The sequence below is a fragment of the Ilyonectria robusta genome, assembly GCF_021365365.1.
Source record: "Ilyonectria robusta strain PMI_751 chromosome Unknown BGZ61scaffold_1, whole genome shotgun sequence".
In the NCBI taxonomy this organism is placed as follows: Eukaryota; Fungi; Ascomycota; class Sordariomycetes; order Hypocreales; family Nectriaceae; genus Ilyonectria; species Ilyonectria robusta.
This window is the reverse complement of record NW_025764435.1, coordinates 5,144,163-5,170,523: the sequence shown is the minus strand read 5'-3', so window position 1 is coordinate 5,170,523 and position 26,361 is coordinate 5,144,163. Positions and strand designations below refer to the sequence as shown.

Here is a 26,361-nt window from a genome sequence, read left to right as displayed (position 1 = left end):
TGATGAGGCCGTTTTGATGAGGCCGCTTTGAGCATCTCGTTGCTGGTTTGGGTATTGGAATCCGAGTCATTGCATTGATTTCGGGTCCCTTTTCGGACATTGAAACATATCGAAGTAGCCGGCTTCATCCGAGTCCCTCTTCGTAAAGCAATCTCTTGACCGTTTCAGCTCCTTGTGCTCGCCAAGTATGTCGTGCTTGCCCCAGTAGATTAGCCCACTGCACTGATAATGACCATCGTGTTGGTCATTTACCGAGATGAGACCCGAGCGTCTGCCTCTTTGTTTGATCATGCAAGTTAAATAGTTTTGTAGGTCGTAGCTGCGGTATACTTACGCGAACAACCATCATCTCGTAGACGCCTTCGGCATCAATAATCTATTCCAACTTGATACCCTGGATCCCACTTCATTGATCTTGGGCCAATACATCGTGACACTTACCCTTGCACCGATCATACAATGTGATAGCGCTAGACCTCCAGTGCTAAACCTCCAGTGCCGCCGTGCCGTTGCCGCCGTAGGCTCCAAAACGTCGTCCACGCTCTCGTCGTATCAGCTGAACCCACCTCGCTCGGGTTGTTTGCCAGACTAAGAGCTGTGCGCCAACTTTCAATAGCGGCATCTCAGTCGCATGTCGTATCTAGCTGTACGTGCCAGGATCGTGGTACGGCTATCTCTGGCGACGCCTGATATCAAAACAATAGTCTGGAAAATCGTTCCACCGGAGACTGCTTTGCATCTTTCAGCTCGTCCTAAACACCACCGAGGCCAACAGTACCGGTTTGAATAGCGTCAAATCCCAGGCGCTATTTTGAGGCTGGGATTTTGGCCTCCAAACTTGTCCCACGATTCAGGTTAGACTTGCCACATCATCTCTCCTTACCAGCGGATGCCCTCGATTTGGCCGTTATCTCTGTTCTTGTCTTCTCCAAGCCACCTTCAATAGTTGAATCTTAGCTTCGTGTAGAATCAAGGGCCAAATCAAGGGCCCAGAGTGCTAGTCTAGATCTCCGGTCTGCCTGGGTCACCACCATGGGCCTTCTCTCCACCGTCCCTGTTTGGACTTCTTGGTCTGGGTGCCTCAAGGGGGTATCTACACCATAAATCTGCGCTTGTAATCTCTCCTCTCTTTTCTGGTTCTTCCTATACTCTTCATGTCCCATCGAATAATATTTTTCAAGTTGTTCTGGTAGAGCTCGCCCATCAGAACTCCCCAAAACGATGGATACCCCTGAGTCATCCAAGAGGCTAGACCAGCTCTCCACGGCCGAGGTCATTGGCGAAATGGATGACATTGGTGTCCTGGGAAGTCAGGGCGACTTGCACTCAAGCCGGCCCAAGTCAGCTCGACCGCTGTCTCAGCAGTTCATGAGCCCTTCAAGCTCTCGTGCTAATTCCAGAGCCGCCTCCCTCCATGAAGCCACATTGGAAGAGCCTGGCATGGTATGTATTATTCCACGTATGTCCCTGAGTGAGTTCTAACGCTTTGAATCACCCAGGTTGCCAAATACCTGTCTCGGCGCGCGACCCTTCTTGGCTTATTTGACGAACCTGAGAGGCAATCCTTAGTGAATGGCTTCAACGAGACGTGTGTCGCTGTCAAAACCGCAGACGACGATTATGTTTTTCAGCCTACTGAAGTCAATCCCCTCCTAGCCCTGGCCATAGCCAGGATTGACAACAATGCCGTCATGTCTATGTCATCCGAGGTCTTACCTAGCATTATTGATTCCATCCAACCCGGCCAAAGACAGCTTGTGATTGAGGCTACGGGGATGAAGATACCGATCGTTCAATCACTCGAAGAGGTCCACTCCAGCCTTACCATGGTCTCTCGGGCTTGTATTGTCGTCAGGGAACGCGTTATGTTGGTTTGGTCCAACGACCCAAGGACCATCGTGAACTCAGGCCACGATATCGAGACACAGCTTCTAGGTCTAGTAGGTACATCGCTCACACAAAGACACATTAGCTCATCAATCACAGAGCTTCAATCCCGATACCGATTCCAATACGCGACGCACCTCGAGACGATCATCGGTCGCTCCGCAACCCCATCGGCGCCACTACTCAGAGCCTGTTGTCCGTGGCGGAATAGACGAGAAGAACGAAGTTTACAAAAAGGCTGTGGCCCTTGAGGAAGGAGATGATGAAGATGTTGAATCTGCCGTGCCTCCTCGACCTAGACTACGCATTCATGCGTTCAAGATTGGTTTCGCTATCATGCTAGTCATCGTCACGCAGAGTCTTGCCGTCTCGAAGGTATGTTCCCACATCATAGTGTGGAGGTATGATTGTGCTTACAATGGACAGTTGCTGAACCAGTACATGTGGGATGGCGGAAAACTACGGTTTGCTCTCGTATGTTGAACAATTAACGCATGGAATGCAGAGACTGACGGTGCTTTAGGCCGCGACAATCCCTCCTCTGGCCTTGTTCTCACTGGCAAGAAACGTCTTCTTCGTTCAAGTATGAGCGCATTAGCTAATCTGCTTCAGTTCTTCTTCATCAATCTTGTCACCGGCTTCTTCCAAATCTTGGCACCTGTCAGCCCGTGCCTGAAGAATTCAAAGTTTCACTCTGGTTGGTCCCGACTCACCTGAATTATCGGTTTCGTCCGGGCTAACATTCATAGCTATCAAACCCAACCCGAAAAGGCACGCCAATTATGAGCTCCCGCACATAACGATTCAGATGCCTGTCTACAAAGAAGGCCTCAAAGGGTGCGCCGATGTCTTAACCTTGCTCTAGCTACGTAGCTAACTATTTTATAGTGTTATTGTACCCACGATGGTCAGTGTCATGGCCGCTATTCAGCATTACGAAGAGAAAGGTGGTACCGCATCCGTGTTCATCAACGACGATGGTATGCAATGCATCCACCCGGAGCTTGCAGAGGCCCGACAGCAGTACTACCGCGAAAATGACATTGGATACACAGCTCGCCTTCCCAACAGGAAGATCGTAAAGAAGAAGTCCGCAGCTTCTAAGGAGGGGGAAGAGAAGGTTCCACTCACCCCTCAAGATATGGCTAACCACCTCGGTTTTGAGCGCAAGGGCAAGTTCAAGAAGGCTAGTAACATGAACTACGGTCTGGCATTCTCAAATCGGGTTGAGGATGAAATGAGCCGTCTGCTTACTGTAGAGTGCGAGAGACGTGGCTGCGCTGACGCCGACTTGACGGTCGATGAAGACGAGGAAATCTATCAACAAGCCCTGCAAAACGTACTTGCCGAGGATGAAGGACGAACTTGTATGTATTCTTCCATGCTTTACTTGATAACGACACCTATACTAACTAAGACAGGGGCTGATGGGAACATTCGCATTGGTGAACTGATTCTTATGTAACGTTCACCCAAACCCAACTTTTGAACCTTGCTAACACACAGTAGAATCGATTGTGACACTCGGGTCCCAGTTGACTGCCTCCTCTATGCCGCTTTGGAGATGCATGAGAGCCCTGAAGTTGCAATTCTTCAACATGGCTCTGGAGTTATGCAAGTTGCCCACAACCTCTTCGAGAATGGAAGTAAGTGTAGATCTTTATCACAAACGACGCATAAGCCCCTGACACGATGCAGTCACCTATTTCACCAATGTCGTCTATACTGCCATCAGGTACGGTGTTGGCAGCGGTGACGTTGCCCCCTTTGTTGGCCACAATGCAATTCTTCGCTGGAAAGCCATCCAAAGTATTGCATTTGTCGATCCTTCTGACGGACAGACAAAATGGTGGTCTGATGCTCACGTTTCTGAAGATTTTGATATCAGTTTGCGTCTTCAGATGGCAGGTATGACAGTCCGTCTTGCGACCTATCATAACGGCGAGTTCAAAGAGGGCGTGTCTCTGACACTCTACGATGAGTTGACGCGATGGGAGAAGTACGCGTACGGATGCAATGAACTTGTGTTCCACCCTTTGTAGGTCTACGGGAATTATTGCTGTAGTACACTGCTAACCTGCTACAGCTACAAATGGATTTACAAAGGTCCTGTCACAAGGCTATTCCTCCGTTTCCTGTGGAGCAACATTCCCATCACCAGTAAGATTACCATCGTCGCCTACATTTTCACTTGTAAGTTCAACACCGCCTCCACCTCAATTCTACTTACATACTGATAGTATTAGACTATGCTATTGCATCGGGCATGTTCCTCACTGTTGTGAACTACTTCGTCATCGGCCTCTTCCCAGACGAAATTGATCACGTCTACCAGCCTTCCTGGGGCATCTGGATTTCCCTCGTTGTCGTCTTCAACGGCTTCGGTTCGGTCACCTTCAGCGTGCTCCGCCGTAGGATGAATGAAGCCCCCTTCTGGAAGGCGCTGTGGGAGTCTGTCAAATGGCTTCCCTTTTTGATCATCTTCTTTGGCGGCATCAGTCTCAACTGTGCCAAGGCATTGTTATGCCACGCTCTTTCCATTGACATTGAGTGGGCATCTACGGCCAAAGAGGTTGGACCAACAGGTTTCTCAATTGGCCTAGACAAGATGGTCAAGACGTTTAGATACACTTGGGCAATCTGCCTGATTCTCACTGGTGGTAAGTACATCTCCGAGAAGACGTTTACCTTCATATGCTGACTGGATATTATAGGTATGATTTACATGGCCATTGGAGCACCTTGGGGCTGGAATATAACGCCTGGCCCTCACTCCACCGCCACTATTGCCATTGTGCCACTGGCGATCCAAATGTGCAGTGCCTTCTTCCTGCCATTTTGCCTGGGGCTCCTGTGACATAATATGCGATTATAGAGAGGAGACTTCCAAATATGGTTTGATGGGGTTCAATAGATTTACGCAAAGTTTTGAAGAGTTTCGACGGATTTTAGATGGAATTATTATTCCGAACTATTTAATTAGACAATGCGATGGCGCAACCCTCCTGACAGACTTCTTGCTTTATCGTTAGATCAACTCGAATCCAATCGACTTATCAGCAAGTCATCATAATCGTTAGTAATTCACCAAAGCCGTCTGTGCATCACAATGACGAGAGATACACGTACATGTCTCCCACTTGCACATCAGATGGGACATTGAACTATTGACTCATGTCATTACCAACCGCAAGAGAGTCAATGAGGATTTAACATATCCCTTGGTGATGCCCTTATCAGAACTAAACTAGTGTATTTTCAAGTGGCCCTAATAATTTTCTACGTCGTTGAAGACCTACTTAAGCGTCTTTTGAATTCAACAGATTTGGCGCACAGGGCGTTCAAGAGAAAGAGGATGGTTAAACACCTCACATCTACAACTAGAGTAAATTAGCCTGAGCGCGAATATTACCATTCCTGCATGGCTGTTTAAGTGAGATCTAGAGATTGCACAACGTCAAATAAAACAAATTAGTTGTTAAAGATCAAACATGTGTAACACAGAACAGTGCACTTTCCATATAAAATTGTTCACTAAGTTTAAAACAGGCCTGATTACGACTCCTCATACTCAGCAAATGCTTTGCTTGGCATTGCCAGTGAGCTTCCATGTAGTGTTTTCGCCGCATGGGGACTCCCGAACGGTGTTGTTATCCACTCTCAAGGTGATCGAGATATCGCGGTTATTCGCAAATTCGGTGCGAGCTGCGAGACGAACCTCTCCTCCTCCGTTGACGGTACCGCCGAGAATAGAAACGTTGTAGCAGTTCTCAATAAGAATGGCGTTGTTACCGTTGCTTGCGAGGTCGACACTCTTGATCTCTGCGCCTCCGGATTCCGAGACGCAGAAAACACCACGACCGCCGCCACGAGAGACAACCTTGTCGATATAAACATTGGTCTGGTAGTTTCCATTGCCACGGTCGCCATTCTTGTTGGCAAAACGCAAAGTTCCGTATCCAGTTCCTGCGCCAACGTTGTTACCATCGACAAGCCCAACCCGCGCATCTCTGGTGTTCTGGAGAAGCAAACCAGACTCGCCGACATTTCTAGCGATAACCTGGTTAATTTCGAGACCGTTAATGTTCCAGGTCTCAACGGCGTGGCTGCCCGCTCCGGTAACGGTGATGACGTCCATTTTGACGTTGGAGTTTGCGGCTCTGTCACGGTCGAATCGAATACCCAGGCCGCCGCTTAGGTTCATGGTGATCTTGCCCAAGACCAGGTTTTGAGTGCCAGAGAATCGCAAGCCGAAATACGGGTTGCCAGTCATGGTGAGGTACGGAATTTGAACTCCCGCAGTGTCTGTGGATTCGATGGCACCGCGTCCGCTCCTCAGGGCAACGTCGATGGTACCACAGCCTTCGAAGATCTTGCCGCTGGTGATGGTGAGGGTGTTGGCACCGATGGAGCCGGAAGCCATCACAGAGACTCGTTGGCCGCTGCTAATGGAGTCGAGCGCGGCCTGGATGGCGGCGCGGTAGTCAGAGCCCGAGTACACCGAGCTTGACCCTCTGGTGGCGGTGAAAGAAGAGCCTGAGCCAGTCACTTTGGCATGCGGTGTGCCAGAGCCACACTGGGCCTGGACGAGGGAGACAAGTGCGAGCACTGCCGTGAGGGAAAGTGGGTTGATCATGGCTGCGTTTCTCTTGCGCTTTTTGCGAGAGAATGAAGAATGCAGAACCAGGCGGTGGTCGTGATTCCCTTCCGTTTCATAAGAGGGTGAAGCAGCTGTCTTATATTGTGTTAAATGAGCGGGGGACTGTGGCCTGCTAGCTTCAATGTTAAATACACATCATGTCAGCAGCATGGTATGAGGGCCATGCCAATATATCCACGGCAAGGCAGGGGAGAAATTCCGTGGCGGACTTTTAGTGACAATCCACATCTACCCCGGACATCGAGGCTCCGTTCTATCCTTTTAAGTACATAGCTTTCAAAAGTAGCACAGTCGTGATAGGTTCTGTTAGCAGATGTGGAGAAATGTCCAGCCCCAGCCTCAAATAGGTAGTGATGTGTCCAAGTCTAATCCGTTTAACCTCACCAGACATTCTATTACTCCGACGGAACCACGTTTCAAACACTCAATTTTTACATCCCCCTCGGCCCAGTTGAGCGGCACTAGCCCTATTTGCTTCTATAACGAAACATCTACCACGTGCCGATGGTACTCTAAGCAGTCCTCAATTTTACCAGACAGACCATTACTTCGGTTGAATCCACCGACAAGAAACCCTTAAGGTTTAAGCTTAAAGACGTAGCGCCGCCTGAAACGTTCCATCGGAAACTGCTCACCGAAAGATCCGAACGAGCCTCTCCGGCTCACGCCGAGCCAGTTTTGACAGGAACCGCGCCGCTATTGTGCGCGGGGAAACATGTAAACGTGGGTACTGCCCTGGTAAAAGAACATGGTTGGCTGATTCTGGAAGGCAATTTCCCGTGGAGGGCTACCCCTCTGTCGTTCTCGTCTCAAGTCTGGATTACGCGATTTCTGCAAGGGTTGTATGGGTGGGAAATTAATACCATGTTTCAATACGAGTTGTGGTAGTGTCGATCTTTGTCCTTGGCATTACGGTAGTTGACACATTTCGGGGTATCTACTACCGACCCTACCCTATTGTTCGTTGAGAATTAAGTGTGGCCTCTGAACACAAACAGGTCTAGAAAGGCTCATTTTATGCTGTCGTATATGACAGCTAATGAGGTTAAATTCTTTGTGTCCCTCTGCGCAGCCGAGTGTGGACAAATGCACAAAAGTCCCAGACCGCCGAAGTTGGGTGTGAGAATGTAGTGGGCATCTTTCAACGGTGTCGTTGTTGCGTTCCCCGAAGACACCTAGGGACAGAATAATCAGGAAGACTTAAAAATTTTGAAGACTAGCAAGACAGCGAAAACGGGTGATGGAGTAATGTTGGCTCCGACATTTTATTCACTCGGGCGCAAATTATCAAAGCACACTGCAGGTTTGCATGACGTTTATCTCAAATTATTCCCTACACTATCTGATCATTGAAATTGTAAATCTACCAGTGAGAATGAGAATATACAAGCAAACGCAACCTTGTCCCATCTTTCTCTCTATGCTACTTGCGTAACCATCGTCTTGAATTCTTGCTCAGTGTGCTCCTGACACTCGCGAAACTGTTCGTGCAAGTTGTTGTCTCCCTTGCGGAAACGTTGCATCGTCAACTTCCCACCAGCCAGCCGTTTCGCTTCGAAGAGATCCTCCATGTCCACCAACGACGGCACAACTGTAGTGCGGAATTCATATGGCACTCCGCTCTCTTTTATGAGTGTAATGCTAGACTCTAGAACCTTGGGAGCTACCTTTCGGCCAGTCACCTTCTTGTAGTTCTCCAGTGCGCATTTAATATCCATGGCCACAAAGTCGACAAGCTTCTCAGCGAAGATGCGCCTCAAGACGACGGGTGACGTGCCGTTGCTGTCAAGCTTGATACTCACGCCCGCCTGATTGAGAAGTCGCATGAAAGGGACCAAGCCCTTGTGGATAGTCGGCTCACCGCCTGATATGACGAGTGACTTATGTGGTGTCGACGTGATGTGGCGAAATATGTCCAGGATCGTGAAGTTGTCACGCTCACCACGAACGAGCGGCCCGTTATGACACCAAGGGCACGAAAGGTTGCAGCGAGATGTGAACATGATAGCGGCTTGCATCTTGCCGGGCCAGTCACTGAGAGTCAACTTTGTGTACCCAGCCACAGGTAAATCAACAATCTCAGCGACTTGGCTCTCCAGCTCCCGCAGTTTGTTATTCTCCTTCTCTTTATCGTCGATGGGAAGACCGATTTCATAACGATAAGTCTTTCGCTGAGAAAACTCGGCCGTCTTGCCCTTGTTCCAGTCGCGAGTGGGACGGAAATAGCCAACGATTCGTGAGTACACAAGGCATTCTTCAGCGCACACGGCGCACAGTGGCTGCTCTCCTGCAATGTAGCCATGTGTTTTGCAGATGCTAAAGGTCGGCGTGAGGGTCAAGTACGGGACACGGTAACGCTCTGTCAACAATCTGACGAGGTTTCTCGCCATCCTCCAGCTCGACAAACGCTCACCCAAGAAGGCGTGAAAAACGGTCCCGCCCGTGTATGAGCACTGTAGCTCCTCCTGATGGCCAAGGGCTTCAAAGAGGTCCTCGGTCGTGTCTACAGGGAGCATTGTAGAGTTGGTGTAGAAGGTTGGAATGGTGCGACTCGGAAAAAGCTCCTTGTCCCGTCGGGCAAACTTGTAGCAGGTGCTTTCTGCCGGACTAGCCTCCAGATTGTAGAGGTTGCCAGTTTCGTTCTGGAACTCTTGAAGCCGCTCCTTGATAAAGTCCAGTGTCTGAAGGGCGAACTCCTTGTGGTCAATGATGCCCTCGCCAAAAATGGCGACCAGCGCTTCGTTCATGCCGTTGACGCCAATGGTACTGAAGTGATTGGTCCAATGTGATCCTGTGCGGTGTTTCGTGGCAGATAGATAGTGAGCTGCATAGGGATACAAGGCAGAATTTCCATCCACCACCTTTCGCTTGATCTCAAGTGAGTCCTTGGCAACCCGCAGTGTTTCGGATATTTCTGCAAAGAACGACTCCTTCGTCCCGTTGGATCGGAAAGCAAGGTTCGGCAGATTGAGCGTGACAACTCCAATGGAGCCGGTTAACGGGCTCGCACCATACTGACCACCGACTCTGCAGTGCAATTTGCTGAGATCGAGGCGGAGCCGACAGCACATTGATCGAAAGTCTTCGGGGTCCAAGTCGCTGTTGATGAAGTTGGCGAAGTAGGGGACGCCGTACTTAGCCGTCATCTCCCAGATGGACTCCCAGCGAGGCGAGTCCCAGTCAATGCCTTCACAAAGGTTGTACGTCGGGATTGGGAAAGAAAAGATATTGCCATTGCCGTCGCCCTGTATCATGACCTCGGCGAAAGCCTTGTTGAGCATATCCATCTCTTCCTGGAAGTCGCCGTACATCCAAGTCGGGTGTGGTTCGCCACCAATGAGGATAGGTTGGAATTGGAGGCTTTTGGGGCAAATCAGATCCATCGAGAGGTTGGTGAAGGGCGCCTGAAATCCGCTCCGCGTAGGCACATTGAGTGAGTAGACGAAGCTCTGGACATACTTGAAGACATCGGTGTACGTGAGTTTATCGGCTCGAACAAAAGGAGCGAGATAGGTGTCGAAGCTCGAGAGGGCCTGAGCTCCAGCGAGCTCCCCTTGAAGCGTAAAGAGGAAGTTGACCGCTTGGTTGAGGGCAGTGTTAAGGTGCTTGGGAGGTCTGCACTGAATCTTGTTCTCAACGCCACCGAAGCCTTGAAGGAGGATGTCTTCAATGCTCCAACCTGAACAGTAGGCGCTCAGAAATCCGAGGTCATGGATGTGGAAGCGGTTCTGTTCGTTGAACGTCCGGATCTCTTCGGAGTAGAGCTGCTGCAGCCAATATTCCGAAATAACATGTTGGGAGACGTACTGCATGAGTCCTTGGTGCGAGTAGGTTGAATTGGCATTCTCAGAGCCCTTCCATGTCGTCTGCGATAGGTACTCCTCGACCAGGCGCACATTGGAAGTCATCTCGGAAGTGATATATGGCTATCTTTGAGACAAAGGCGGAGAAAAATCCAATGATAAAACTTCGCCTTGATTGTTTTACAAGGTTGACAGATTTCTGAAGCTAGGTGTGATCTCAGAGCTTCTGAACCTATTTATGAACGCGTTAATTGAGTATGCGACGCGTTCAACCATCACGTTGCGACGCGTAGTTCGTACATCTTTCGAGCCGTCACCTGATCGTGGTTTTAGGACGAGACATGATGGCACGACTAAACGCTCCACCATCTTTCATATCCAGTCATACCACGTCTAAAACACGTTATTTATACGCCCGATGAAGGCCCGCACGGCTGACAAGCCTCAGCCCAGGCGCAGCCGGATGTAATTAACACCTTCTGATTCGCGAGAGTGTCCCAATAACATTCAAATGGCGGTGGCAAAGCGATAGCATAAATTCGTTATGTCAAAGGGCCAGACCAACCGACCGGGATGAGAATATCTGATGAGTCCCCTAAGATTAGGTATCTAATATTGCCTGATTAACGCGACCCGTGAATGAACGGTGCTTAATCAAGAGCGGCAAAGCACGGTGGACGATATCGAACGCGAGATTGTCGCGACCCTGGTATGTACCGACTGAATTGACTTACAACAAGGTATATTCCTCCATCCCACCTTTGAGCCCACCTTTGAGAGGTTCATACCTGATGCCAACCGATTGTCGCTTTATAAGCTCGGCAACGTTACGTACTGCCTGGATCCTTAAGATTAGTAAAGGGGGGGATACTACGGATATACGGTAGCACATTCTGGGAAATCGAGATCTTAGGGGATGGCAGGGCCATGCATCCAGCCAACTGATATAACAAGATTGCTGAAGATGGACCCGTTTGCGCATTGGAATTAAAGGTCGAATCCGGCAATGGGAGCAACGAAAGACGATAGCTTGCCCCCTTCCCCAGTGTTAAAGAATTATGTTTAGAGAGAGCTTATGTAAAGTATTAAGGATAGATGGATGGTCTAGAATCACTATTCCCATCCCCATCAAACAGAATCTTGGCCAATCGAAGATCCATCTCGGTCCTGCTTTGGATGCCCGGTGTCCAACGTCAGTGGCAGCTCATCATCGACTTCCTTTGGTGCCCTGCCCCTTGGGCTGTCCCGCTTCATCCTATAATTCTTCAGGTCCTCCTCAACCTTGACTTCAATGTCGGTCCGTCTGTGGATGCCCACTCCAACGCCGAATTTGTTAAGCGTGCCAGTCAGGTCTTCGTCTGAGTCGCCGGCGACTACCTTGGACCTATGCGTTAATTGTATCGCATTGCCCTGAGCCCAAGGAGTATTATTGGTGTTGTTTTGACTGCCATGTTGTCCGTTTGTGTGATGGTTGGAATTCGACATGGAGGGGTAGTCCTCGTCGTTATTTCCCCGAGCCAGGCGAGTGATGAGCCTGGCCATGGACATTTCGATGTTCAGCTTGACCATGTATGCGACGGGGTGGAACTGGATGTAGACGATTTGGTTTGGTAGCGACATTAAACCGATGAGCATGGCCTAGTGATGGTGATTAGATGGGAATTCTCTGATTTTGTATGGGTGTGGGCAAGGTTTCTCACATCCATGGCGATAGAGACCACCATCAGCTTTGCGTTGAAGCCAACAAGCGGTTGGTACTTCTTTAGCTTATGTTGCTCGACAAGGCGTTTCTTCACGGTACGAAGGAAATACCAATTGAGCCCTGCATCGACGAGGAGGATGAGGACTTTGGACATTCGATCCCAGTATTCATTAACACGAACAATGCTATTCTCAGTCAGGACTGGATGCGGAGTATGTTTGAGGGCAGTTCCTCCTGAACAAGAGTGCACTTACAGGGCGCTTGCTGGTGGAACAGTATGTGCGGGGATCCAGATGCAGAAGACGGCAATATTGATGCATGTAATGATGAAAGCAGTGCCCCATTTGAGCTTTCGGATGGTGCTTTCATGTTCGGCGATGATTGCGATTCGGTTGACGATGATTTGCATGAGCAACTGAACCTCGAAGACCCAAAGGAAGAGGATGAAGAAAAGCACCGGAACGCTGGTTATGTCAGTTGGACAGGCCACATCTAGCGTACAACGGGGTAACTAATGACTTACGTTGAGGATATAATACCGTCCAAGAAAATCCAGCCGATGATGGCAATGGCGAGATTAGCGGCAATCTCACCCCATAGCATGTAAATGTAGGCACTTCGTAACGGGTTACGATTCCGCCTCGTTTGTTTGATGGCCTCCCAACAGGTCAACAATCCAAAGCCGATGGTAAAGCCAGCCGCCAACGAGGCCACTTTGATGTCGGTAGTTGAGGCCATGGTCAGTGGTGATGCGGCCACGCACGCTCAAATGCAGAAGAAGCAAAATGAGAGGACAAGAACCGACTAGACGGACGTGACAGGCGGGGCGGAGGCTGCAACCATTATAACCTGCCCCTGAGAAGGCTGAAATGAATCGTAGGCTACCTCAGAGCGCGTCGGACAGTGACATCCTTTGCCACAGTGACCCCAAATCAGAGGTTTTACGGCTTCCGGAGTGGGGCCAAGAATGGAATAGGTCCGCAGATGGGAGACCCTTACCGTCGCAGATATTGAACTCGTGGCATGGCGCTTTGACTTTGAGGCGTTTGCGCGGAGCCGACTTCGTGGTATTGATTGCCTAACGTGATGGCCATTCCCGGGGCATTTGCGAGTTGGCAAGTCTACACTAAATGCTAGTGACGGAGCAAGATACAGGACTGGAGCCGATGATGCCAGCCCGAGGCACGACCGTTAGCATTGGGATTCGGAAGAGGGCAGCCGTGATCGTCACGACCCCTGCCAGCACTGCAGATGATCTACATGGGGGAGGAGGACCATGACCACGAGGATCGAGATGCGGAGGTTTGCCGGCCTTCTACAGTAACACCGCTCCACCGCTTGTCCAGGCTTTGGCTGCCGGATCCATTGCCAGGTTCTGCAACATGGCCGCCACGAGGCGTCGTCGACTGAGTCTAGTCCCTTCATCGGCCCTACTGGCGTCTGCTTGGAGTTCGACAGCCGGAGATGGAAGCGAGGGTGGAAGCGAAGGTGGAGTTCTCCGCAGCCAGAGCGGACACTCGCTCTCGAGATCCGAGAAATTCCTTTAGCAGCTTCAGCCATCGCCAATGACAGCTGAAGCCATGGCCGGGGCTTGATCCGCGCGTGGCCTAGCGTCTCTGTGATGGGTGTTGGCGTCCTTCTAGTCCCATCTCAAGTTCGCAACCCACGCGTTCTCAGGGGAACATGAATCATGTCTCCGTAGCCGACGACGCATTCCGCACCGCACACATGAATCCGTCAGGGGGTCCAAGCGTATATTCGCCGAAGGGAACATCGCCAATGTGTCAAAGTCGTGTCCGTGCCATTGCCAGATGTGGGAATGAGTGACGGACGACTCCACTCCGATGGGCAAGCTAACTCGACGACGAGAACGGTTTTGCTCGGAGAATAAACGGCTGACTACCGGTGTTGAAAGTTGGGAAAACGTCCTTGGAGTCGCCATAAATGTCACGATATTGGTGGTACAGGTATCTCCTTCTCGTGTTCTTTTGCCACTTTCCCATGGCTGGTATTCAGAGCCCGAAGCGCCGGTAGCGATCGCATTTCATCTCTCTCCCTATTCCGTCATGTGCATTTGCCATTCCTTGGCTTGAATACCATGCTAGCTCTTAACTGCTACACTATGCACTCCGTAGCTGGCTGGGTTGACTGGGGTCATTCCCCCGCTAGCGATCAGCTCATGCACCATCTCCGCCGGCGCCACGTTTGTTGTGCCTCGGTGAGACTGAGGATGGTCGCGACCCCCCTCCTCCAGCCCCGCATATCGGCTCCCTTCCGAAGTACGCCTTCAAATCTCCCTTCTTCGGCGATTTACTCCCTATGCAAACCTCTTCTCAATCACTCCATGAGCAGCCAAGCTAAGAAGGCCTGGAGCATCGAACCATGATAATTAATGCCCGAGATTAGAGACAGGGGCAAGATATACAACGTTAATTCAGGCTCCAATTAACCTCGAACAAGCTACCTTCCCCGCCAAATTCCAATTGATCAGTTACCATATCGAGCAAACATTCAGGACAGAAATCTGGGCGTTACCGTCACGCCTTTTCCTGGGAAAGGCAATGGAGCGGCCGTAAATGTCCGTATCGATCACAGGCCGCAAACTTCCACCGGTCTCGATGCACCCAGTACGTGACATGGCGAGCAAGGATGTGTACGATGCGCGGGGCTGGCGGCCAACTCGCCCACTTACCATCCTCATACTGGACATCGTGGTTGCAGAAGCAGAAGGGCAAGCCCTGTACGAGTCCCAGCAGTTTCTGTATTTGCATCGTCAGCTTCATAAATTCGGGCGCTCAATTCCTTCAATTTGATGTTCAGACGCACCATGTTCTTTTCTCCTTCCAGGCCAAACCGCTTCTCCAGACCTCCCAATTTATCCATTCCAACCTCGCGCAGCTGCAACAGGGTAGGGATCTCGTCTGTCAGGTGCGTGACCAACACTTTTCCAAACTCGTCAATTATTCCAACGACCTTGTTGCCTTCGAATGTTTGCTTTCCAGCAACACAGTCCTCCATGTATGTCTTGAAGCTTTGCAGCCCGTCTCGGAACGCATGGTGTTGGTCCACGTTGACGTCCATCAGCCCCTTCTGCCCCGTGGCATCTTCCAAGTATGGAAAAAAGTCCGTCTCCTCGCCCGTGTGATGCACGTTGACCAGTGCCCACCAAGCGAGCGCGTATTGCAAGAAAGAGGGCACCTCGTTCTGGGAGACTCGTGGGGCTTGCAGGTAGATGGAGTTGAGGCCGCGGATAACCATATTATGGACGAGGGACATTTCGGAAGCGACTCGGGAAAACATGTCGGGCTTAAAACGGTTAGAAGATGATAGAGCACGGGCAGGTAAGGCTGACCTCTGCTTCTTTGTGGGCTGGAGTCGGGATTAAAGGGAAAGGATGATCAGCGTAAAGAGAGGCCATGGTGAAGACGTTTGCGGATACTCTTGGAGATTCTTGCAAAGACTAGTCAACAGTCTGGTGAAGATATTACTGGCTCGATTTTGGGAGAGGCCGGACGTGAAATGGCGATAGACACAGAGTATTTATGGCCAAATGCCATCTGTCCAAGCACCAAGCCACCATCAGCATGCTGATGACAGCTGGTCTTTGGCAGGGCCGAGACCCAAGCCTATCCCGCCAACTGGGAGAAAATGAAAGCTAAAAGAGACAAACAAAGAACAGGTCTCACGCGCGGATGTTGCCACGGGCTTATGCTGACCACATCTCGAAGTCGGCTTGCAGCTTACTTGTAAGCGTCCGTCGTGGTTGGTTCCACGCACATTCTGGGCTTTCAGCGTGGCGCATCATCTTGTCCACCAAAGGGTGACGGCCCAATGTTTAACGCTGCGTAGCGCCACGTTCCAGCCCGTCTCAGCTGTGCTTATTGATAAAGTTCTGCGACTGAATTGGCGGTGGGGGAATCCCATACAAATACACATGATGAGGTCACCTTGCCTAGTGATAAGGGTGGCTTCTAATGCCACAGTGAAGATATTGGCTTACCCAACCACTGTCCAAACTCAAACACTAGTCTAAAAAGAAGACCCCTTTTCAAGTTCATTGACTTGGCGAGCAATTTATTTCGAGTTTCATGACGGGAATCGCCGCGGATGACAACGCTCGAGCGACGCATGGCCTTGCAAGTGACCTACCCTGGAGCGACACAAACACAGTGCAATTTCGTCGTATGGCTAGTACCTATGGCCAAATGAGATGGGAAATTGACAGAGTTTTCCACCTAAATCAGTACTTAAATTAGACATCGCACAATAAGCATATAGATATGTATTTTGTTCGCTCCCTGGTAGCAAAAGTTTCTTCCATCTTACATCAGCACACCATCAATATATACACACTAAACATCGGCCAGCTCTTTTGCATCCACCCAATTGCCATGAAGACCTGCCCTCAGTCGAATGTTCAGCTTCACAATTGCCCGTGCAGTAGAAAAGTCTCGCGTATCGAGAATATGCAGCTCGCTAGACATGGTACTGTAGTTGTTCACCAGCGCCATCAAAAACCCATCGCCTTCTGGAGCATCATCCGATCGCGGCACAAACACTGGTTCCTGCACCATGTGCGTCTTTCCTGCGAAATATACCTCGAGCTTCCCAGTCTGGTGATCCAGGTGACCGAGGGAGTTGTATAAAGGATGTCCGCCGCCGAGTACCGGGGCGATTGCAGCAAAGTCGGTGCCTAGCTCCGGAGCCATCATGTCGAAAAAGCTGTGTTGGTGACGCTTCATGGACACGCGATCGTCAATTCTCGGGAACTCCATATCACGCTCCAAAATGATTTCAGGGGTTGGTAATTCGAGCTCTGACGCCTGTGGATCCAGGGTGAAACGGACATACTTGGCTTGGATGTCGTGGGGGTTGGGTGCATTTCCATCGGCATCTGGCCACCAAAAGAAAACATTCTTGTCGGTTAGAGGAAGGTCAAAAACAATGTTTCCTTCTGGTGTCTCGTATGCGTTAGTAGTGTGGCCAGGAAACGCATTCGGAGCCTTGAACCACTGTATGAGCAGGTTAGCATGGTCTTGGAAGAATGACGCGAACAGTCGATCTCTGGATTCAAGATGCGTCTCAAATACAGTTACCCATTGGTAAAGGTATTCTAAGCCTTACCTTGACATCGTCCCCTTTGGCTCCTCGACGTGGGAGAACGCCCAAGTAGAAGGGAACTTTTGGGTCCCATTGCCAATGTTCGCCTCCTTGTTTGAGCCTATCAATGTCGCAAACCTGAGGGATCATGGGAAACAAAACCTATCATCAGCCCATATTAGCATTTATCCAAACGACGGTGTGCATCAATCCTGCCTTCTATATACTTACCCAGTTCTCGGTTACGGCAAAATCATGAATCATGCCCACGACGGGGGACACCAACCAGACCACCTCGGTGAAGATACCGTTCGCATCGATGTTGTAATAGCATACATCCGGGGTACCGTCACCTTTGGCCTCGTAACCAAAGCATACTAGCTCTTTGGTGATGGGATCGAGCTTCGGATGAGCGGTAAAGGTCAGACTTGGTAGTTGGCCATTGAAATCGCAGAGGCCGATGGTCTCGAGCGTGATGGGATCCATAGCAAATGGTGGTGCATCTTCCTTTATGGCGAGGAGAACTTTGTTGAAGTAAAATATGTTGGTGTTGGCCGTAGTACGGACTTTGAACTCGACGGCATCCGTGTATTTGTTTCGATACTTGCCTAAAGATATCCAAATGAATTAATGCACAGTCTTTCGGATTCACGACGATTGCAATATTTTGCAAGACTTACCGCCAAGTGCGCGCTGTGCTTCCCTTTCCTTGATGAATTTCTCAGTACGGACGTACTTTTGCTGGAGGTGGACATTGCCTTTGCTGAAACGAAAAGCAGTGATATTTCCATCCCCATTAAACCACTAGAAGTAGCATATTAGCCAGTGTGACGCGCCCCGGGTTTCAACTGCCGGGAGCATTGGTTGATGGAAAATACTCACTGGGTCATCTTCGACAAACGGCACAAACTGCGGATCGGGCATCACACGGTAGAATGTGCCATCGAGCTCCTCGGGCAAGCCACCCTCTACCTCGAGATACCGGATCTCGCCCTCGAAGCGGCAAGGCTTCATAAAGCCCGAGAACTGGGGCAAGCTGGGGAAAGCCTTGCCGCTTTGGGACGAGATGCCGCGGAAATGTCCTGCCATGATGAATGATAGCGAAACAAAGACGTTGCTTAATTAGCAGCGCGTGTGAATGGAGTGGGATGAGTTGATGGATGCGGGGCTAGCTCAGTCCGGGGTACTTTACGGGGTACTTAACGTAGAGCCTTTCGGGTCGTTCCCGATACTGCCCCGGCGATGCGACTATAATGGTCTCATCTCTATTGGCGACGACGAGGCCGCGCAATCTCAATCCTTGCGGGGTCTCCGCATCTGGAGAGTATAATTATGCTCCCCGGATAGATACGCGGTGACTTCGTGGGGAAATCCGGGCCAGTGCCGAGCGCTATCATTTGTTGATGGACTAAGATCTTGGAGTCGCCTGCCCCTTTCCATGATTTCTTGCGTTGGGTCATTGTCTCCTACTCCTTCAAAGTTATACCTCTGTTATTCACAACTATCTACTGAATCTTCTTTGACGTCAACTACTCGTACGCTTCATCTCAGCCATGGCAGACGCCAGGATCCTGTTCCCGGCAGATAACGTCGTCGTCGATGCCTCTTCCAAGCAGCACCACCACTTAGGACTCTGGCCACCGCCGTCCAACGACGAAAAAGACCCGTTGCGCTGGCCGCGATGGATTAAGATTCTTGCCCTGATCTCGGTCGCATTCTTCAACTTTGTGGCAAACTTTGCCGGCGCTGGTCTTTCCGTCGCAGCTGTTCTCTTCGAGATGCAGTTCCAAAAGACGGCCCAAGAGGTCAATTCCTTGATGACTGTAAGCAAAAGCTACATCACTCCTCGCGCAAAATTCATGCTACCTATTGAGCAAAACTGACTCTTGGCCTGTCGGGTGTAGTTCAACTTCCTTCTACTCGGAATAGGCAACATGATCTGGGTCCCTTTCTCAGTCAAGTATGGCAAACGACCCGTTCTGCTCATCTCAATGGGTATGCTGTTCGCAGTTCTTGTTTGGACAGCAAAGGCAAAGACATTTGGACAAATCCTTGCCGCTCGGTGTCTTTCTGGATTTGTTTCGGCAGCTGGCGAAGTAAGTGGACCTGGGCGCGAAATATCAGAAAAGAAAATCAGGGAGGCACCCTGTTGCGCGTGAGCACCATGCTAATGTTTCCCAGAGCATTGTGCCCGGAGTTATATCGGACATGTTCTATCTTCACGAAAGAGGAGCCATGATGTCCATGTAAGTCAACCTTCTTGGCTCGGCATCATCACAAACTGACAGTCGTGGCAGATATGTAGTTCTCATCTCTTGCGGTTCAGCGGTCGGCCCGTTGATTGCTGGATTCATGGTTGAAAGCAGCCCTGGGACGTGGCGAGACTTTGTCTGGGTCTGCGCTGCCATTGCCGGATTTGATTTCGTCGCCATTTTTCTCTTCTACCCAGAATCATCATTCGTTCGCCCACCGCTACCCGACTCTCCACCCTCAGGTTCGAACCGAGACGAAAGCAGCACCCCTAAAGAGGAACTCGACAGTGCATCGAATGTTGCCCCTCATTCCGAGCATCATGAAAGCGAGCAGGGTGGTAATGGCGTCGTTGCCATCTCACTGCCAAAAGTCTGGACGACTTTCATCCATTACAACCCCAACATCAGTCTTCCAAGGGCATTCGCGCTACCTTTCGTCTTCTTGGGCTGTCTTCCGGTGCTATGGACAATTCTTGTGTACGGCAGCGCGCTTGCATCACAAGTCATTCTTATGTACGTGTCTTCGACCCTCCCCTCTCCGAAATGGACCAGCCGTTTGTAAAATCGCTGACATATCCGACTAGCTTTGCTTTCCCATCTCTTCTTCTTGCTCCGCCTTACCTGTTTGCTTCCAGCAGCGTGGGACTTATGCAGATCGCAGCCATCATTGGCTTTGTTGTTGCTTGCTACGGTGGCGGCTATATCTGCGATGTGATAACTGCTCGGTGCATTGTGCGGAATCGTGGCGTCTTTGTCCCTGAGCAACGTCTTGTATCCCTCAGTCCTGGCTGTCTTGTCGCACCAATCGGCTGCATCATCGTTGCCTTTGCCTGTGATAAATCGCTCCACTGGGCAGTAATTGCGGTTGGATTTGGAATGGGTAAGCTGCTCCTAGTATTGAAGATGAAGGATACTGACATGCTCGCCCAATTAGTTTCCTTCGGCACCGTTTACGCTCCCAACGTCGCAATGACATATCTACTCGACTCCTACCCTGTCTTTGCGCAAGAGATCCTCGTTGCCATAAATGTCACCAAGAATCTCGTTGCATTTCTGTTTCTCTACGTTGCAGTTGACTGGATCAATTCTCAGGGTTGGATCCAGGTCTATATGATCATGTTTATGGTGGTTAGCCTGTCTATGTTGTTGGCGATTCCGATCTATCTTTATGGGCGCAAGGCTCGGGAGGCATATCAAAAGGTTCTTCTGAAGGTAGTTGGATCCGTTGATAGCACCACCTAGGCTTCGGCCCTTGAGGATAGGATATAAGACTTAAAGAATTTGTAGCATTGATAGTGCCGGAATTAGAGTGTAGTTCTAAATCTTGTAAGGCATTTGATTAGTTTGCCTATGAGAAATCAAGTATAGTTGCTCTCCTAGAAATAGTAATTCGCTTACAGGCATTCTTGTACAGTGAAGGCTACGGTGATTTAGTCGGGTTCGACATAACTTCATTACCATCATCGTTGTTCATCTGTGCTTCATTTCCTACGTCTCCCTCGACTTGAATTATTTGCGTCGTTCTTGCAGTGAGTTAGAACTAGGGTATCCTTCATTGGCGACCTACGGCCAGTCATGGTGGTGCAACTTATGAGCCGCGTACTAAAGCCGTATCAAGCTCGGTTGCCCGTACGCCCCGGTCCTTTCGTTTCACCATGGTACTATGGCGGCTGCATACCCGAAGGTTCCCCGCTGCATTCAACTTTGTGGAATTAAAGTCCAATATATTAATCACCGGGCAAAGTGTTCTTGAGACTTTACTCAACCGCTACCCACCCATCAAACTCACAAATCTTGAGGAATTCGTCGATTGCCTTTTTGTTCTCTATTTATCCTTATCTTTCCGTGTTTCAGGAAATTCTGTTTCAAGATGACTGTTTTGGAACATCAAACCGCATCTAACATGTCGAATCCTCACATCCAAAATCGCTCAAAAACACTTGCCGAAAATGTCAACATCCCACTCTTAATTGATGGATTGCCGGTCTTCAAAGCATCGGCAGCCAGAACGCAAAAAATATCACCGACTGGCTTCTTTCAAGGTGCCGATATCTCAGATTGCTCCAAGGCTATCGAGAGCTGTAGCAATGCCTTTGGTAGTTGGTCGCAGTCATCTCCCTTGGAGCGGCGGCGTCTGTTTCTCAAGCTAGCTCATGTAGGTGATCTCGTCCTAGTCAGCGAGATGCATTACCCTGTGTGTAGAGTTCAATACTAATTATACGTTCTAATAACCCAGCTGCTCCTTCAGCACAAAGATGAGGCCATGAGAATTATACAAACTGAAATCCATTGCTCGGAAGAGTGGGCGGCTGGAAATGTCTCCGATAGCATTGCCATGATCGAAGAAACTGCGTCGCTCATCACATCAAGTTCAATGAACGGATCTATCCCCCACACAGATGGAAAGGATTCTTACGGATTTGTCTTCAACCGTCCGCTGGGGGTAGTTCTTGGCATTGCACCCTGGAATGGCCCGCTTATACTAGGATTCCGAGCTGTACTGGCTCCAATTGCAACCGGAAATACGGCCGTTCTTAAAGTATGTCATGCAAACTCACACAATGAAATAAGTTCTAACTGTATAGGGCTCCGAATTGAGCCCCAGAACCCATCATTTCATTGCTCAACTCTTCGTCGACGCCGGATTTCCGTCTGGAGTTGTAAATCTTATTCTACACCGACCAGAGGATGCGGCTGAAGTTGTTGGGGCATTGATCAAACACCCGGCAATCCGGAAGGTCAACTTCACCGGCTCGACGACCGTGGGGCGGATTATCGCGCAAATGGCTGGGCAAGCACTCAAGCCAGTGCTACTAGAATTGGGCGGAAAGAACTGTTCCATCATCCTCCCAGACGCAGACACGGCGAAGGCAGCAGAAGCCGTTTTGCACGGCGCCACCCTAAATGTGAGTCCGAACCATCTTCCCAGGGTTTGATCCAAGACCAGTGATATTCGGCAAATATCCCCTGGGCCCATATACATACTAACTCGTACTAGGGAGGGCAAATCTGCATGTCTACAGACCTTGCAATTGTATCCCGGGAAGTCGCAGATGATTTCAAGTACCAGCTGCAGCAAGCCCTCCGCAAGAGACTTGACACATCATACAAACTGATATCCCCTAAAAGCGCGGCGAGGTGGCATAGCCTGACTTCGGACGCGACAGGCAAAGGCGCAGAAGTCACGTCTTCGTCTAACAGCTCTGACAGCCACCCTAGCAATCAAGTTGTCCCTATTTCACTCATCACAGATGTTAACCCATCGATGGAATTCTTTTCAGTCGAGTCTTTCGGGCCGATGGTTGGTGTGGTTGTTGTTTCGGATGAGGAGGAAGCTATTCAGACGGCGAACACAAGCGAGTACGGTCTTTCAGCTGCTATTTGGACCCGAGACCACTATCACGCTCTGGAGTTGGCCAGAAAGCTTGAAGTTGGCGCAGTGCATATCAATGGCTCGACTGTCCACGATGAGTCAACGCTACCACATGGTGGCAATAAAGCAAGTGGATTTGGACGGTTTGGTGCTGAATGGGGGCTTCGGGAGTTTCTGCAGACACAGACAGTTATTCTAAACCCATAGTGAAGGTATCAGATTTTGGTTCTTGGTTCTGGTTTACTCAACATCATCCGATGCAAATCTCTGCGTGTTTAGACGAATTCCATACTTCATTTATTCCGTATCGCTCAAGAGGAAATTTCGGTTACCATAAAGCACAAAACCTGCCCAGAAGTAGGGCGCCGTAGTCTCCGCCTGCGCCCTGATATGTAGGGCAGCCGCCCGAAGACGGCGTGCAAAGTCTACTGCTCGTCCCGGACTACTCGATCCCGTCACGTAGAAGACGTCGCTGAATGCTGCTCCAGATAGGCGGTCGCTGATGGGCCAGAGTGTCGCGAGGACAGAGCTGGCGCCTGCGTACAAGAAGGCGGATATGAAGCCGATGGGCTCGTCGCCTGTCGTTAGACGCTCCGCCCCGGAGCCGCAGCCGATGAGAACCACGGCCGGTCGAGATTGTTGAAGGTCAAGCTCGAAAACGTCCATTGCCTTGAGCTCCTCGCCACGAGCGAAGAGCATGGCGTTCTGCTGGGCGTGGTAGTCGGCTCGGACGTGTCCATGGAAGTGAACGAGACGCAGGGTCGAGGCGAGGGAGCAGAACGTCTGCTTGGTCGCTTCGCTTCCTGTATAACGCCTCGCAGCGAACCGCTGTGCCAGGTCCTTCACCGATTGCTCTCCCGCGGGGGCATCTCCGGTTGGGTTCCCCAAGAAGCCAAGGTCGGCCCGGCCAGATTCTCTGAATGGTGTCGTGCGGCGTTGACACTGATCCAGCAGGGCGAAGGAGTGGGTATACACCACGGGGTTGCGCTCAAGTAGAGGCTTCCCATCCACGATGATGGCGTGTAAAGGGATCTTGAAAAGAGTTGCCGTGGGACAGAACACAAGCACTTCGTCTGCTACTGACACGGCGGGATCGAACAGCGGGGTGCAGAGCTCTGCCAACTCTGAGAGCAGTTCCTCGGCCGTTTCTGCATCTGTGAAGTCTTCTCTCGTCGCCACCAACGCTTGGTACCACTGTTCAATGTCGGACACGGAGATGGCAAGCTTGAACATGTGGAATTCCGTGGCGTTGCGGCATGTCATCAAATAGACAGTGTCCCCGACAAAAGCCCAGTGAACTAGAACGGCGGATTCTTGGAACAATGGAATGGCGATTGTGTCGTTTTGAGCTGGGAGAACAACTTCGGCTGGTTCGCTACCGAGCCCGTGTAGACGTGTCTCATCGAAAAAGGCGCGCGCTTTCGCATACTCAACCCATTTCCAGGCCGCCTCAAACTTCCCCGATTCGAAACAGATGTCAACCGCGAGTCCTAGGACCGAGTAAGGATTGCTTTCGTTGCGGCCGCGCATCGAGTATTTGACGAGCAGGCTGTCGAGCCCCATGCCGCTGAACGCAGACAAGCCGCCGGCTTCCTCGTTCCAAAGCTTCTGGACCTCTGCGATATGGTGGAGAGCCGTACTCGAAGCAATACTGTCCGCCGGACTTCGCGCATGCCACAACACGGCTGCGAGGACGTGACAGCAAGCTACCTCGTCAATGCGGTTCCGCTTCTCTGATTCAGCCTGGGATCTGCTGAGAGCTTCTAGGGACGCATCCCACGACTGCGGCGATTGGGAAGCCAGATACTCGTGCAGGTGTGCTCGAGCCTTGGTGAAGAAAGCCGGTGCAAGCACCTGGTCTGCTCGGCCGCTGCTATCTGCCTCGGCGAACGCGGTGACTTCTGCCAGAGCGGCCGCGGCGCCTTTGAAATCTTCTGCGTCGAATTTCGCATGAGCTATCTTGTACTTGATGAGCTGGGTCTGGAGGCCTCTCTCAGGATCTGGCAGGTAACTGAGTGCTTCCAGTGTCTTTGGGAGCCAGATGTGTCCGCATGGTGGCTCGTTTCTGCTGACCTCATCATCTAGTTCCTTGTCGAGGCGCCTGGAGGCACTTTGAAACTGGAAATCGCCGAGACCTTTTTGTCGCGCTTCCTCGTACAGAGCTTCGAGATCACGTCTCTGCGCCAGCTTCCCTTCTGCCAGCTTAATTCCGTGAGGGTCATCCGCCATCTTCACCGCGTCTTGGGACATCAAGAAACCCATGCGAAATCGGGCTTCGTCCACCAGAGTCTGGTCGTTAGCTTCCTCCGCGAAGGCTTTCTCCCGAGCTGTCCATTGCAACGCGTGGTGAATGTCGCCGCATTCCTCGTAAGACTCTGCCAGGCTGTTGGCCAATGTGTTCTTTAGCTGAGGAAATGAACAGTTCACATGCCGTTGGAAGAAGCGCGTACAGCAAGATATTGCTAGCCCTAGTCTCGTACGACTATTCATATCTCCCTTCAGAAACGATAGGTACCGGAGCCAAAATTCGAAGGACGAATATGGTGGTGCTTGAGATATCGAAGGGACACCCACGTCCGCGTCCTTCAGATCGTGTCTGGTAGGCAAATGGAGTGCATGGCTGCCACGGTCAGAACGCCCGATATCCAGCAGCCGGAACTTGACAGGGCTGCCTTACCTTCGATCCAGTAGGTTCTTTATGCACTCGGCGTACTTCTTTTCATCGCCTCCTTCTAAATAGCTTTCTGCTTCCAGAAACGCGCACGCAGTCGCTGTGTTTCTCACGTCACTGTCACAGCAAGTCTGAAGGAGGCACTTCAACGGCTTCATGTTGTTTCCCTCGTGGTCCTCGCTCCGCAACAGAATATACTCTGCCCGCCACTGCGCTTCCAGATTGCAAAGTGAATATTTGGCGCTGCGTAGAGCCATTAGTTCTTGGCCTGCTTGGGATTTCTCTCCTTGTTTGTAGAGAGACTCAGCTAGGAGAACTCCAAGGTACACGCGTAAATCGTTGTCCGCGTCAGCCGTCATAATGTCCAGAGTCTGGCGTATCCTGGAGGCCTGCATTTCCGCCGGGTGGGAGTCACGCTCCGCGAGATGGATCATGGCTAGCAGGCCAACCCTGCGCTCGCTAAGAAATCTGGCTCGAAGGCTCTCCAGCGCGGCCCAGGACGGCGGGTAGACATCTCTCGAGCCGAGCTCCTGCGCTGAGTCAGAGAGGAAACGGTAGCCAAGGTCCTCTATCATGTGATGAAGACAGAGAAGGGACAAAAGGTCTTCTTCAAAGGCTTCGGCAGGCTTGTCCTTGAGCCATGTTGAGAAGATGTCTTGGGCAGTGTGCACAGCCTCTTCGAATGCCATGTCTTGGTGCAAGCGGGAGAAATCGTAGACGATTCTCACAATGGCCTCTTCTATCGAGCCCACCGTCGCCCCAGTGGCTGTTAACTGGAGATAGTCCTGCATGACCTGTTCAAATTGGTGACACATGAAGTGGCACTGAGCCCGCTCGCAGATGACCCAAAGATCGGGTGTAGAGACATCAGCAAGTAACCCCAGGGCGGCCTGATATTGGCCACTGCATCTCA

The 26,361-nt window shown here is 50.8% G+C and overlaps 8 protein-coding genes across 8 annotated transcripts; 2 read left to right on the top strand and 6 right to left on the bottom strand.

Moving 5' to 3' along the window:
• Positions 1-1,221: 1,221 nt before the first annotated feature.
• BGZ61DRAFT_526441 (glycosyl transferase family group 2-domain-containing protein) lies at positions 1,222-4,744 on the top strand (the record flags this gene model as incomplete). Its single annotated transcript, XM_046252953.1, has 14 exons — positions 1,222-1,443; positions 1,500-1,940; positions 1,987-2,262; positions 2,314-2,361; positions 2,411-2,470; positions 2,500-2,584; positions 2,637-2,724; positions 2,776-3,254; positions 3,309-3,348; positions 3,397-3,533; positions 3,586-3,925; positions 3,974-4,080; positions 4,134-4,547; positions 4,602-4,744. 14 exons carry the CDS (start codon positions 1,222-1,224, stop codon positions 4,742-4,744), a joined length of 2,880 nt encoding a protein of 959 aa, XP_046113257.1.
• Positions 4,745-5,458: 714 nt separating this feature from the next.
• BGZ61DRAFT_471797 (uncharacterized protein) lies at positions 5,459-6,523 on the bottom strand (the record flags this gene model as incomplete). The annotated part of the gene is made up of 1 exon (XM_046248260.1): positions 5,459-6,523. The coding sequence occupies one exon, from the start codon at positions 6,521-6,523 to the stop codon at positions 5,459-5,461; it is 1,065 nt and encodes a 354-aa protein (XP_046113256.1).
• A 1,332-nt stretch (positions 6,524-7,855) lies between these two features.
• BGZ61DRAFT_440063 (anaerobic ribonucleoside-triphosphate reductase-domain-containing protein) lies at positions 7,856-10,544 on the bottom strand. Its single transcript, XM_046244441.1, has one exon. The coding sequence runs from the start codon at positions 10,453-10,455 to the stop codon at positions 7,966-7,968; it is 2,490 nt and encodes an 829-aa protein (XP_046113255.1). The 5' UTR covers positions 10,456-10,544; the 3' UTR covers positions 7,856-7,965.
• A 934-nt stretch (positions 10,545-11,478) lies between these two features.
• BGZ61DRAFT_338855 (uncharacterized protein) lies at positions 11,479-12,790 on the bottom strand (the record flags this gene model as incomplete). Its single annotated transcript, XM_046239169.1, has 4 exons — positions 11,479-11,988; positions 12,051-12,237; positions 12,307-12,516; positions 12,576-12,790. The coding sequence occupies 4 exons, from the start codon at positions 12,788-12,790 to the stop codon at positions 11,479-11,481; spliced, it is 1,122 nt and encodes a 373-aa protein (XP_046113254.1).
• A 1,799-nt stretch (positions 12,791-14,589) lies between these two features.
• On the bottom strand, positions 14,590-15,470 carry BGZ61DRAFT_336883 (hemerythrin HHE cation binding domain-containing protein; the record flags this gene model as incomplete). Its single annotated transcript, XM_046239002.1, has 3 exons — positions 14,590-14,811; positions 14,879-15,358; positions 15,405-15,470. The coding sequence occupies 3 exons, from the start codon at positions 15,468-15,470 to the stop codon at positions 14,590-14,592; spliced, it is 768 nt and encodes a 255-aa protein (XP_046113253.1).
• A 934-nt stretch (positions 15,471-16,404) lies between these two features.
• Positions 16,405-18,241, bottom strand: BGZ61DRAFT_339175 (carotenoid oxygenase; the record flags this gene model as incomplete). Its single annotated transcript, XM_046239204.1, has 5 exons — positions 16,405-17,064; positions 17,177-17,314; positions 17,384-17,760; positions 17,833-17,956; positions 18,035-18,241. The coding sequence occupies 5 exons, from the start codon at positions 18,239-18,241 to the stop codon at positions 16,405-16,407; spliced, it is 1,506 nt and encodes a 501-aa protein (XP_046113252.1).
• A 464-nt stretch (positions 18,242-18,705) lies between these two features.
• Positions 18,706-22,984, top strand: BGZ61DRAFT_336933 (aldehyde dehydrogenase; the record flags this gene model as incomplete). Its single annotated transcript, XM_046239008.1, has 11 exons — positions 18,706-18,975; positions 19,057-19,248; positions 19,334-19,398; positions 19,450-19,917; positions 19,989-20,284; positions 20,339-20,604; positions 21,000-21,043; positions 21,259-21,559; positions 21,641-21,943; positions 21,990-22,211; positions 22,403-22,984. The coding sequence occupies 11 exons, from the start codon at positions 18,706-18,708 to the stop codon at positions 22,982-22,984; spliced, it is 3,009 nt and encodes a 1,002-aa protein (XP_046113251.1).
• A 1,539-nt stretch (positions 22,985-24,523) lies between these two features.
• Positions 24,524-25,267, bottom strand: BGZ61DRAFT_339063 (uncharacterized protein; the record flags this gene model as incomplete). The annotated part of the gene is made up of 1 exon (XM_046239192.1): positions 24,524-25,267. A coding segment is annotated over one exon (744 nt), but the record flags the coding sequence as incomplete, so codon positions are not given.
• Between the last annotated feature and the right edge of the window lie 1,094 nt (positions 25,268-26,361).